We start from the raw sequence: 15,008 nt of genomic DNA, 5'->3' as shown, positions 1-15,008 counted from the left end.
CTATGCCTAACATAAAGGTGAAAACTGACAGAGTTTGAGAACTGGCCTTCATAGAATCATGGCTAAACTGAAAAGCTGGCACATTCCCCTCTGCTATTTCAGTAACTCAGTTAGAAACGGCAATAGCAATAACAGCGGCCTGATTGAAGATTGTCCAGAAATGCTGACCTGTTGAAAGCTCTCTTTTAAAATTTAGCAGTGGCTTTATTTAAAAAAAAAACAAAACCTTTAAAATATTCTGTCCATGTTTTTTCTTAACAATAAGATTTTAAAACTAATTTACATTTCACTACTGAAAGAAATTTAAATGACAAAAAACACATCAAATATATTTTATCTCACACAACAGTTAGCATATTTTATTTCACTGTGCCCATGATGACAACATAATAAATAGGATCATCTCTAAGACACGGTACACATTAACACTAGCCTTATTTTACTTAATAAAAAGGCTATTGAACTTAAATATGCATACAAATTCAAAAGCTTAAAATAAAACCCTAAACACTTAAATAATTTACATATATATTCAACTTTGTGAATTTTTCTACAGAGCTGAACTTTTCTGTATATTTCTATTCACGCCCTTCTGCACGGAAAGAGTTTTATTTTGATGCAGTAAATAATGCTTGTTTGATTATAACTTCTAATACTTTCCCAAAACACACTGTAACTTAGTTAATAGCCCTAAAATCCTTTTATACTCAGAAATACAAAGTCATAAAACATTAAATATATTTAAGACACTTTCTTATTTCATTTTTTAAGGGGAAAATTTTAAGTAGGCACACGTGTTAGTGATAAATATGTTTATACTGTTAAATTCTGGAAATTACAACTTTTAAAGGGACATAGACAAACATGATTGTTTTCAGGGCAAAGTGACCGATGTAGCAAAGGTTTTGACAACAGAACTGGATACATAGGGAATATATAAATTGGAAAAAAGAGTTTAGAAAACTGAAGGGCTATAAATGCAGAAGAGAGATTAGACTTGCTATGTGTTGGACCGTATGGATGAATGAGAAGTGGTATTATGGGGAGACAGATTTCATCTCAATTACAAAGGACAATTAGTTATCTGAAGACAGAAAATGTTATCTCAGGAGATGATGCATTTTCGTCATTAAAGGCATTTGGGCATAAGCTGGATGAGGGGTTGGGCAAATTATGTCCGCAGGCAGAATTCAGCCCACCAGCTGCTTTTGTAATAAAGGTTTATTGGAACAGAGCCACTCCCATTTGTTTCCTTATTGGCTATGTCAGTTTAGTACTGTAGCAGAATGTTTGCATCCATGCAACAGAGACAGTACAGCCCACAAATCCTGAAATATTTACTATCCAGCCCTTCCCTACGGGAAAGGCTTTAGGAATTTAAGTATTGGAGGGGTGTCTGGACAAGATAACCAATAATGGTTACTCTGGCATTTAAGAAAGTGCTTAGCATATCAACCATATCAAGGATCTGGTTGTACAGGTTTCACTGCATAAGGCAGTCCAGCCAACTTGGTGAGTAGAGTCAAAATTCATACTGCACTCGGTAAAGTTGTATGCCATAATGTAGGGCTATGTCTGCCAAAATTGTCTAATTTGCATGAAGGCACCCAGCGCACCAGCACAACCTGTACATATAATAATCATATTAACAAAAGCAATATCCCTTCCTCTACAGATGATCTAAGATGCCATAACACAGATATCCTATCACTGACTCAATTTTTCTCCCAATCCAAGGTTTCTTTATTTACATCCCATGGAATTAATAATAGATGTTCCCCAAAAAGAGTTTTCACATTTTATGAAGTGCTACAAGCTCTACCTTCTTTTTAGAAAGATACGTAGCAAATTAGCACATTAAAATCTCTAAGGAAAAAAAAATTCTTGCAATGTCAGTAGAAGTAATGTCAGTTACAAACTAAAAGAGCCGTATTTTCCAAACTTGTTTAATCATGGAAACGTTTTTATGAACTTACTGTTAATATCTCAAATAACTAATATTTTAGGGATGATGCTCTATTCAAAGTTGTATTTAGTATTTCCAGATTAGAAGCTCATTGAGGACAGAAAATGTACTCTCTACAGATTTTTAGCACATTGCTAAGCACATATGATAATTACCTGACAAATAATTGAATTGACAGTAGGAGATGTACCTAATCAATATGGTGACTATGCTGCTAATTTCATTAATTAAAGTAGGCTTTAATTACTTATGTGACAGGAACACAAAGTTATCTTCTTTCCACTGATTCCATTAGCAATTATATAGTCCAACAGCAAAATAATCTTGAAAAGTACATTTCAAGTATGGTTCTTCTGCTCTGTTATATATTTAAGTATATGAAGCTATTCAAGACACAGCATTGATGTTTTAAGGTTAAAGACTTGATAAATTACCAAACAGGTTGATAGAACATTATCAGAATACAGGTTTAATAAATTTGAAGTCAGTAAAAGCAAATTACCTGAAGAAGGTGACAAAAAACTGCACAAGATCCATGATTGTGTTGTGTTGTGAGAATGCAATCTGCAAGATCAAAATAAAAGAAAGTTTGAAACTTAATCTATGTTGTTCTCCAATATCTGTGGTAAGTTTCATGGCATTTGTAAATATAGTATTTTTAAATCGTCAAAAGATTTGTATCATTATACTATAAATCATATAGGCTGAAATCAAAACTTCATCTAGAACATCTAATAAAGTCAACAACCGACAATGATGGCCTTTACATAGGCTATTACATTAAATGATTTTAGAAAACTATTATGAAATTACTTCAAGAATGTATGCTAAGTTTCATGTGCAATTCTGACATTAAATGTGCGTAACTAAAACATGTAAATGAGTTTCTACATTTAATAATGATCACAGTTTGCATCAGTACAGGTAATAATTGCTTATAAGCCAAAAAAATTAATTTCAACTCTGTTAAGGATATGGAGAATTTATCTTTATGTATATATTTATATGTATATATACATACAAAGACACACACATATATATTTTAAGTTTATTTATTTTGAGAGACAGCACGTAGGGGAGGAGCAGAGAGAGAGGAAGAAAGAAAATCCTAAGCAGGCTCCATGTTCTCAGCACAGAACCTGACATGGGGCTTAAGCTCACATACAGTGAGATCATGACCTGAGCCAAAATCGAGTCGGATACTTAAGCCCCTGAGTCACCCAGGCGCCCCCTCCCATATATTTTTGTCAAGACAAGCTATATGTGTGCATACAACTATTTTATCATATTCTACTCAGAGAATAATATATGTCACTTCATTTTATAATTTCATGTTATTAACAAATGAATTTTGAGGGGTGCCTGGGTGGCTTAGTCAGTTAAGCTTCTGACTCTTGATTTTGGCTCAGATCATGATCTCATAGTTTCGTGACTTCAAGCCTGGAGTTGGGCTCTGTGCTGACAGTGCAGACCCTGCTTGGGATTCTCCCTGTCTCTCTGCCCCTCCCCTGCTTGCACTGTCTCTATCTCTCTTAAACAACTAACATAAAAAAAAAAAAGAAAAAAAAGAAAGAAATGAATTTTGAGAGGTGAAACTAGTCAATAAACTAAAGTTGTTCTACATTTCTGCTAACATAGATTATACTGTAACACAATACTCAGGAAGTACTGTATAGTGTATTAGTCAATAATGCAGTATCTAAATGGAGAATTTCTGATTTTGAAATCTACCTTTCCACTTACTAGGTGTAAATATTTTGGAAAACTAACTTATTTGTGTCTCAGCTGTCCCATATGTGAAAGGTCAAAATAAAAGTACCTACTTCATAGTGCTAGAGGAAAGATTAACTGAATTAATAAAAATAAAATTCTTGCCATAATATCTGCTACATAGCAGGTATAATAAATATTATTATACTTTTACATCATGTATAGAAGAGATGGTCAACATAAATGAATTTTCCAAGACAGCTGAATCTAAACCATCAAGGTACTGAAATCTCTTTTTCCTTTAATAATCTTTTATGAAAATCATTCAAAACCATGGCAGTGAATTTTCACTTCCAGTAAAAATGGAGTAAAAGGGATATCTCTACTTCCTTAAACAACTAGAAAACTATGCAAAGTTTTTGAAAATAAATTTTAGACATTGGACAAAAGGCAGAGGAAGATATAATCCATCAGGTAAAGGAATACAAAAGAGATGAGCCTTACAATTATCCAGCTTTCAGTGCAAAGAAATAACACCAAGGAATTTAAATGGCAATCTAAATAAGGAGTATCAGTATTTCTTATATAAAATAAAGAATTATAGTCAGTTGAGAAGATGGTTAAATTTGTGGTGTATACAAGATGTTTTAAATATAGTGGCATTCATTTCCAAAAAAACTTCTAAGCATTTGAAGAATTACAAAGCACTTATACAGAGACTGAGGAAAGATAATTGCTGTAGGAGATTGGTTATAGGTGAAAATGTCTTAAAAAATTTAAGAAAAAATATTTTTTAATGGAAAAATTGCAAATGAATTTTCTTCCCAGGTGACTGTCCGTAAGAGTAAGTTGGGAACAGATCTTGCCCTTTCTGGGCCTGCATTATTAAGTACCTTGGAACAAAAATATTTTTAAGACAAGTAAACAAGACACTAATACACATGAAAATATCTACAATATTCTACATTTTCCCAAAGAATGTCTGACTAAATAAAGTAGGAGTTAAAGGAAGGACCTACAAGTTATAATCATGAACTAAAGCACTAAAACATTTCAAAACTTCAACTATATTATCTACCTATACCTATTAATATAAAAGAAGAAAAAGCTTTCACAAGAAATATGACTAATATTTTGACTCCAGCTTGTCTGTAGAGGATAATCTGGGATTCCACTAGCAGGGTGATGAGACACCTAGCCTTGCCAAATTAACACATTTCCCAATATGCCAAAACAATAGCTGCATTTCTTCACAAATCAGGTGACAGTGTAATGCTTGAACATGAAGCAAAGTACTGAAGTAAAGACCCTGACCGACTTTTGTTACAGACAACACTCTACCACCTTTCACAATGAGGAGCATAATGATGGGATAAAAAATTGATGGCGGAGGTCTGCGTCAGAAAGTGTATCTGAAATACAAACTGCCTTAAAAACAGAAGCAAGAGAGACCCTAAAGTAACATATCTGGTAACATAAATGCGCCCAAGAGGAAATGCAGACTTGGCAGAAGCAATCTCTGTACTCAGCGTATCATCGGGGTGCTTCTGCCTCAAGTGGAAAGGATCCCGTATTGTCTGTTCAAAAGGGAAGTCAGCATTACCAAGCACTGTGCAAATCTTTCAAAAGGTTGCTCCCCCTGAGACTTTCTACAGGAAATTCTACAGGACACAGCCTATGGAAAACACTGTCAGACAGCTCACACGTAGCCACAGGCTTAAAAATGACATTGGACCGATTCTAGAAATGGAAGGCAGATCCAAGGAGCATTTGATATCATTGGTGAACAAAGCCAAGCAGACTCTAATTCAAGCAGATCCCCTCATACGAGGAGCCAATTTATTCATCCATCGCATATTTCACTTAGTATCTACTACATTCGGAATACCACACCAAGTCCTTGGATGCATCAGTGAAAAATAACATCAAAATTCTTAATGGTGTTGGTGAGGGAGGACAAAAACAGTAATAATAAACTACATAGTGTTTTAGAACTTGGTTAAGTGCTAATGGGGGAAAAAACATTAAAAGTATCCTATATTTTGGTAACATAGCGTGTCAACTATACTTCAGTTTTAAAACGTATCCTATTTTTTATACTAACGTATGTAAGACAAGAAATCACTCCTTGGTGTGTAAAAGTGTGCAAAAGTGCTGGGAAGCGACAGGAGGAAAGGGAGGGGTAGCAGAAAAATGTGAAACACAGCATTAGGTTCAGATGCATCTTGCTGTCCTGGGTTTTTCTCTATCTAGAACAGAATCCAGCAGCTCCAGGATCCTTTCAATGAACCTGGAAGGCCCACAGGGAAAGGAATAAGGATAAACAGAGGGAGAACCATTCTAAGTGAAGTTGAGCAACAGATCTTCATGTGGCTGACTCTGTATCATCCAGATAAGACCCCAAATATCACACTTCTCTCAAACACTCTCTGAAGTAGGTGCTGTCTCCCTTACTCCAGACTCTTGTGTGAACTTATTTCTTCTATACTTCAATCTGAAACTATCTTATTTTACAAGTTATAATCATTAATTAAATCATTAGTTAAAATGTCTTTCTCCACTAAAACGTAAGCTCTGTGAGAACAGCAGCCTTGTTCATGTTGTTCATAACCCTGTTCTAGTACCTAGAACAGCATTTGGTACCTAGCAAGCACTTAATAAAACTTTGCTGAAAAAATGAATACATTTAATAGCAAAATTTAACAAAAGAGTATTCTTAGGACTTCATATAGTCTTAAGATCCATGAGAGGAAGCTGGTACAGATGTTATTTTGAAAAACATTTTTAAAGTTTTTATTCATTTAAATTTCTTTCATAAATCAGTATTCATACAGATTATAATTGCCTACTAATTACAGATCATAAAATATTATTTCTACTTATAAAATTGACATTTATTATAAAGTTCAGGAGTTTTATAAAATGTGATCCTTGTATAAAAATTTTTCTTTATTTTTAATCAAAGAAAAATTTTATAAGATCTACCATTTACAATTTTAGCTACAATATTTTGGAACTGAGATATCAAAAATGATTTCTTGCTATGTATTTTTACCTCAGCTTCTTAATTTCAACAGTAAACATCTTTAACTATTCTTAACTATGTTGGTTTCTATAAATTTCTCTCAGGTGAATTAGATCAGACTACAATCTCCTTATCCAATATAGGTTGCATTACGTGAAACGTTATTTTTTAAACCAAAAAAAAAAAAATTAGACTGCCTTAAAAGAGTGATCATTTAGCCAATTTTATTTAAAAAACACTGAGTCAAATCAATAACAGTAACAACACCCTAAATTTGTAGTGTCCCTGAGAGTATATCTCCTGAGGATACAGAATATTTCTGACCCTAAATTCTATAATGGTCTAATTGGAAAGATTTCTATTGGTTGATGCCATTGCTAGAACATGGCCCTTTGAAGATAATCAATATGTTCTATTTTGGTTCTGTGGTCATTCCCATGAAAAATATGACAAGTTTACTCAAGGTGCATTTAAAGTTAGTTTTAAACTTTAGCCAGCATAAATGCACCACTGAAATTCCTTTTCTATAAGGATGTTATTTAAGATATCTAATAATTATTCAAAGAAATTTATTCAAAATTAAGAGATTAATTATGGGAAAATGGGAAAATCTCATAATATCTTAATTTTTCTCATGTTTTTAAAAAGCCTCCACACAATTTAGTGACATGCTAAGAAACAGAGTTAGCTGAAACTATGGCAACAATGATGATAATATATTTTGGTCATTTGATCTTACATTGCAAATTCATATTGAAAACATGTCTAAAATCTAAAATTTGAATTTAAGATATGCTATATTTTTCATTAACTAATAATAATGATCAACATTTTGAGTTTATGATTTGATGAAGAAAGCTGCATTAAATGCCTTTGGATACAGAAGGAGATTAATAGCTTGATATTTACCACAAATGTCAGAATTTGTAAGAGAGAAAAAAATGTTAACTTGAAGGACAAAATAGTGTGTTTGTGCAAAATGTCAGCCTGCCATAAATAAACTCTGATATAATATGGGATAAACAAAAATGAAAATATAAAGGGATGTGCTGAAATTATCAAGTTCATCTAACAAACTGAAATTAAAAGAGCAGTTCTTCAAACTATTATTTGGATCACAGTCTTTTTTTTTTTTTTAACGTTTATTTATTTTGGAGACAGAGAGAGACAGAGCATGAACGGGGGAGGGTCAGAGAGAGGGGGAGACACAGAATCCAAAAGAGGCTCCAGGCTCTGAGCGGTCAGCCCAGAGCCCGACGCGGGGCCCGAACCCACGGACCGCGAGATCGTGACCTGAGCCGAAGTCGGACGCTTAACCGACTGAGCCACCCAGGTGCCCCTGGATCACAGTCTTTCAAAATGCTGACATAAAAGCATACTTACATAATGGAAGTTAGTCACCTAGTCATGTCAACGACAAGCTACGTTTCAGGCAAGCAATTCAAGATCTTGAGTTTTCATTTAATCAATTTTTTCAAGTAAATAAAAGCAGACTAGGGTTTAAATTAGCTATTACTGGATAAAACCAACTATGACAATGTATTCCAGATCAGCATAAACTTCCTACCGATAATTAGCACGCTCCTTATTAAAATAATATGTACCATTCCTTATAAAGTAATGTTTCAAAATACAGGGCTAAATGTAAAATGAATGTAATAAAACCTATTTCTGGATAAAGATATGTGGGATGAACATACAGACAAGTCTGTCTAAATATTACACATATTGATCTGATTATAAATTCTTGAATATTGTTTATAAAATTTAATGGGTTTAATTCTTTTTAAAGCAAATTAATTATCTTTCCTCCTGGCATTAATGCAAAAACTTACCTGGTTTCTCTGTCTTTACATCATACCCCTCTGGTCACTCCTCACCTAGCTGACAAAATGCTCTTTTTAAAAATGAAAAAGGTTTCTGTAATTCCCCTCTTCACAGTTCCACACTCCCCTAACTAATACTGATATCATTATTAACCACAGTCCATAATGTATTCAGACGTCCTCTCTCTACTCCAGGATCGCATCCAGGATACCAGATAACACTTAGTCATTCGTTATGTCTCCTTTGGCTCCTCTTGGCTATGACAGTTTCTCAGACTTTCTTTCTTTGTTATTATTTTCACAGTTTTGAGGAGTAATAGTAAGGCATTTGGTAGAATGCACATCAAGCAGCATTTGTAAAGTGTTTTTCTTATGATTAGACTGAGGTTATGGGTTTTTGAAACGAAGAGCACAGAGATTAAGTGCAATTTTTGTCATTTCATACCAAAGGTATAGACTATCAGTGTGACTTATTTCTGCTGATGGTAACATTGGTGACCTGGCTGAAACGGTGTTTGTCAAGTTTTGGTTTCTCTCTGTAAAATTACTCTTTTTTACTACTTTCCCATATTGTACTCTTTGGAAAGAAGTTCTCATGTACATTTAAGTGGGAAATTATAGGCTACCTTCTTTGGTACATGCTATCTACATAAACTATTTGGAAACATGGAGTTTGACCATTTATTTATTTAATGATTTATTTATATCACTATGGACTCATGTATATCTATTTTATACTTTGCAGTATGATCCAATATTACCTTACTTTGTTGTTGAAACTGTTCCAGCTTTAGCCATTGTGAGTTCTTTCATTTGGTTCTTGTGTCCTTTTGACATATTCCCATAGTTGTGTGTTTTGTTTTTTGCTTTAATGCTTCCTTACTTTCTAGCAGTACAAGATACTCCAGGATCACCTGTGTATTTGCTACACTAGTCCTTGAATCAACTATTTCCTCCAAGGAGTTTCTTTACATGAGAATGGTATCAGAAACCAAACCCTAGGCAGTAGGTTTGCTCGTTGCTACTATGTTGTCATTGTCTCTAGGCTGAGCCCACAGAACAAGGAAATATGTGTGTGTGTGCTAACCTGTGTATATACACACATATCTATAAATATTTCTATACATATAAGCATCTGTATCCATATGAAGCTAACCATGAGTTCATACTGATGTCTGTACATGTTTTTAAGATGGCTTTCATCAGACAGAGGAATATTCCATATATTCCATATATATTCCATATACAGTAAAACCTTGGATTGCAAGTAACTTGTTCTGTGTTTCGCAAGATGAGAAAACATTTCTAATAAATTTTAACTTGATAAATGAGCCATGTCTTGCAGTATGACTAATACGTGATGCCAAACATCACATGATCACAAGTGAGCCAATGGTACTTCTCTCTCTCTCTCTCTCTCTCTCTCTCTCTCTCATTCACTGCAAGATTATGGGTGATTGTCTCCCATGCTCAGATGCTTGGTCTCAGGCCATGGTGTTTGGCAGAAGTCAGTGATTTTTCAGAACATTGGAAAATGCCCACAACTGGCATTAGTGTATTTTTTGTCACTTCAAAGCACCTACGGACAGGCCTTTGCTTTTCCATACAAGAGTAAGCTTAGGAATGCTTTGCTAAATTGTAGGTCAGGCTGCCCGCAGATATAGACCCTTTCCTCTGCTGCCTTATTGCCAGTTATGTTAAATACAGTATATGACAAGAGTTTATTAATATTGTACTGTAGTCAGTATACAATAGCCCCCAAGCCGAAATGGTTGAAAATAAGCGCAGTAAGAAGAAGGAGATAATTACGGTGGAAGTAAAGAAGGAAATCATCAAGAAGTACCAGTGAGGTATGAGAGTGGCCAAAACTGCAAGATTCTATAAGTCTACGTCTGCATTACGTCTGTGGAGGGGGAAGAGGAAAAGGCAGAAGAATCCCTCACTGCAAATGAGATTATGGAGATGTGTGAAATGTGGGAAACAGTGCAAAATTTTGTAGAAAAGCACACCCCAGTAAGGCTGTGGCAGTGCAAGCAATGAATGTATTTCGTGACAATCCAGTATCACATTTCCATGAAATCCTCAAAAGGAGGCAAAGGCAAGTGTCCTTGGATAGGTTCCTTGTTAAATTCTTCATGAAAAGAAAAAGATTCCACTGAGCCAATAGATAGCAGTGATGCTGATAGTGAAGGTCGTCCTACACAATAACTTCCTCTCTCTTGTCTCCCTCACACCAGCCACAAAGGTTTTCAAAGGTGAATGCAGGTTAATTTGTTTATTTTTCTTTATATTTTGTATTTTCTTTATTATTTTATATTATACTATAGTATTGTAATCATTTTTATATGAATATTTTTAGGTTGTGGAATGAATCATTATTTCTTATGGGGAAATTCGCTTTGATATACAAGTGCTTTGGATTACAAGAATGTTTCCAGAATGAATTATGCTCACAAACCAAGGTTTTACTGTATGTTCCATATATATTATAATATGTTATATTATATATATTACATTAATATATAATTAATAGCATATATACATACATATATACACACACATATACATATACATATATACACAGAGAGAGAGGCTGGTTCTTCTAAAAGATCAATAAAGTTAGTAAGTCTCTAGTCAGATCAAGAAAAAAGAGAGAAGTCACAAATTACCAACATCAGGAATGAAAGATGGGACATTATTATAGACCCTACAGAAAAGGATAATAAGATAATTTGTCAAATAAATTAATGCCCATAAATAAAACATCCTTGACAAAGTGGAAAACATCATTTCAATACATGAAATATCATAGCTCCCTTAAGAAAAAATAAATAACTTAAATAGTATTATAACTAATAAGCATATTAGATTTCTCATTTAAAACCTTGAAACAACAAAACCAAAACACAAAATAATCAACTATAGGGATATGATTTCATTGGAAAATTCTAAATATTTAAGTAAGAAGCAGCATCATATCTACAAATCTTTTAGAACATAGACAAGGAGATAACACTTATTAACATTTATTTTATGAAACCAGCATTACCCTGATAACAAAACCAAACGTAAGAAAAAAATCTAGACAGAACTATCTTTCATTAATCTAATAGCAGAATAAAATCCTCAATAAATATCAGCAAACTGAACCCAGCAATATATAAAAAGGATAATAAATCATTGCCAACTGTGGTATATCCCAGAAATGCAAACCCAGTTCAACATTCAAAATTAATCAGTGTAGTTTACCAAGCCTAAAGACTAAAAGTGAATTACCAAAAAATCATTCTAATAGATGCAGAAAAAGTATCTGAAAGAATTCAACATCAGTCTTAATTAAAAAAAAAAACTCAGTAAAATAAGTGCAGAAGAAAACTACTCTAAAGAACTTTTGAAAACCCTTTAGCTAACACAGTATGTAATGGTGAAGGATGGAATGCTTTCCCTTTGGCATTGGCAACAAAGCAAGAATGTCTGCTTTCACAACTTCTCAATAACACACTGAACCTTTTACCAGTGAGATAAAACATGAAAAAATTTTGGAAAGAACTGTAAAGGAAGAAATAATATTCTATTTTCAGACAGCATGATTTTTAATCCCCCAAACTAATATAAATAATAAACGAATTTAATAACTTCATGGAATACAAAATCTATTGCATTGCTACATACTAAAAATAAACCATTGAAAATAAATGTGAAAAAATTCAATTTATAACAGTATCAAAAACTGTGAAATTACTTAAGTCTGATAAAATATATGCAAAAACATATGTTGAATATTATAAAATACTAACAAAAGAAATCAAATTAGACCTAGATAAATAGAGATATACTGTAGTCATGAATTATAAGACTCAATAGAATTATGATGTCAATTCTGACATATAAATTTCATGCAATCATAATCAAAATCTCAGAAGAATTTCTTACAGAAATTAAAAGAAAAGGAGATTCTAGTATTATATGGAAATGCAAAGAAAGCGGAATAGCCAAAACAATTTTGAAAACAAGAACAAAACTGAAAAACTCACACTATCTGATTCAATAGTTACAAAAAAGCTATTGTAACCAAGGCAATATGAACTGATGAAAAGATAGACACATATCTGAATGGAACAGATAATCTAGAAATAAATTTACACAAACAGAATCAACTGATTTTTGACAAAGGTTCTAAGGCTATTCAACAAAGAAAAGAATACTGTTTAATAAATAGTGCTGAAACTATTAGACATCCAAATATAAAAAGTAAATGTCAGCCCATACATTGAAACATATAAAGCAATTCAAAATGAATCATAGGCCTTAATGTAAAAAATAGTATTATAAAATAAAATCATAAAAATTATAAAATTGCAAGAGAAAAATCCTTTTTAACTGCTTTAGGCAGGGATTTCTTAGATATAACACCAAAAACATGATCCACTTAAAAAGAGAAACTTATAAATTGGATTTTACTAAAATTAAAAATTTCTGTTCTTTGAAAGAGTGTTAAAAGAACAAAAAAAAAAAAACCCAAAAATCAAACAAACAAAAAAAAACACAAGAAATAATCTGGGAAGAAATATTGCAACACATCTGACAAAGGACTTGTATCCAAAATATATAAAGAACTCTCAAAACAGTAAAAACAGTTAACACATTAGTCTTCAGGAAAAATCAAATTAAAAACAAACTACCATTCACATATCTTAGAATAGCTAAAATCAAAACAACAAAATTGACAACACCAGGTACTGTTGAAGATAGAAGCAACTAGAATGCTAATCCATTACTAATGGAAATGCAGAATTGTGCAACAATTTTGGTAAATAGTTTGGCAGTTTCTACAAAAGTAAACATACAATTACAATATGACCTAGCTATCCTACATATAGATAAAATGAGAACATACACTCACAAAAAACACCTGTATGTGAAAATTTATAGTTGTTTCATTAATAATTGCCCCAAACTGGACAGAGCCCCAAAATTCATCAACTGGTGAGTGGATAAATAAATTATTATATATCCATCCATGGTATACTATTCAATGATAAAAAGGAATAAAATGTTTACCCAGACATCAACTTGAGTAATCTCAAATATACTGTAAAACAAATATATGCTATTTAATTCCATGATATGAAGATTAGAGAAAGGCAAATCTATAATGACAGAAAGTAGACCAGTTTCCTACTAGGGTCTGGGGCCACTGAGAAATGATTAACGGAAATGGTATGCAAAGAAACTTTTTGGTTGATGAAACTTTGATATCTTGATTGTAGTGGAGATTACATGATTGTGTATATTTGCCAAATCCATAAAACCATGCACTTCAAATGAATACATTTGACTGTGTGTAAATTATCACTTAATAAAGGCAAAATTTTTAGAAATACTACTGAAATAGGACTATAAGTCTATATACCATGTGATGCAAATTTTATGACATTTTATAAAAGGTAAAAGACCTTAACTAACCTACTCCATGGTATTGTTGCCACAGCATTAATTTGTGGCCAAGTAGCTCATGGGGCCTTAAACTGACATTAGCCCCTCTTGCAAGTGTGAGCTGTACATAAGGGCCGATAGAGTCATAACTAAATGTAAGTTCCTATATGACTTCCTCATTGGCCTTTGTGATAAACAGTCTCCCTCTGCCTCGCAGGACCTTTTCCTTGTACTCCCCTTAGACAAGACCCCCCACAAAACCTTCCAAAACCCTTCTGTATAGTTTTGAGTTGACCAGTCCAGCCTTAGCCTGGGAACCTCAAAGCACTCCACTCATGGACTCTAATAAAGGTCTGTGCCCCAGGTTCTGCTGCTCCTACTGCCTGCATCCTGCCTTGACCTTTGCACATGGCCCCTCGAGGCATGTCATGCATTTACTCCAGGACCTGTACTAAACTTCCCTATTTCAGTTCCCTGATCGTCTTTTTTTGAACTAAGCTCATCATTTTACACTCCAGGGCTCTACTTAATAAATGGTCTTTTAAATAAAGTCATAACACAAAATTATAAGGACAAAATAGATCAGTGGTTTCAAGGTTAGTAGTGACAAGAAAGACTGACTATAAATATGCTCTACGAGGGACATTTGAGGAGTGATGGAAATATTCCATAACTTGCTTGTGGTGATGGTTACATAACCATATGTGTCTAAAACAACTGAAATGGACACCAAAATGATGATATGCAAATTTTAAAAGTGATAAAAATTTTACATAGCCATCTTATATCAAATATTATGTCATATTTTACATCATATTATTAGTTACATCAATAAATGTGAATGTCCTTAACTCGTCTATTTGAGAAAAATATTTCCAAATTGTTCCACAAAGCAGGACCCAACTAAATGCTATAAAAATATATATAATACCTAAAATAAAATGATTTAATATGGCTACAAGTGAAGAGATTAAGAAAAGTTTATCAAACATATGAAAACAATAAAGAAAGCATAGAAAGAGATAATATTAGACAAAGTGTAAGT

The 15,008-nt window shown here is 33.1% G+C and overlaps 1 protein-coding gene across 3 annotated transcripts in view; it reads right to left on the bottom strand.

The window, feature by feature from the left end:
* Positions 1-15,008, bottom strand: part of ATRNL1 (attractin like 1) — a 774,854-nt gene that overhangs the window by 420,448 nt on the left and 339,398 nt on the right. For all 3 annotated transcript variants that reach the window (XM_023240973.2, XM_023240974.2, XM_045040724.1), the window contains exon 25: positions 2,469-2,530. In XM_023240973.2, the coding sequence (XP_023096741.2) occupies positions 2,469-2,530 (62 nt within the window). The remainder of the gene's footprint in view (positions 1-2,468; positions 2,531-15,008) is intronic.

The sequence above is a fragment of the Felis catus genome, chromosome D2 (assembly GCF_018350175.1).
Source record: "Felis catus isolate Fca126 chromosome D2, F.catus_Fca126_mat1.0, whole genome shotgun sequence".
NCBI classification, from domain to species: domain Eukaryota; kingdom Metazoa; phylum Chordata; class Mammalia; order Carnivora; family Felidae; genus Felis; species Felis catus.
The sequence above is the reverse complement of the archived record's forward strand: the minus strand, read 5'-3'. Positions and strand labels throughout refer to the sequence as shown.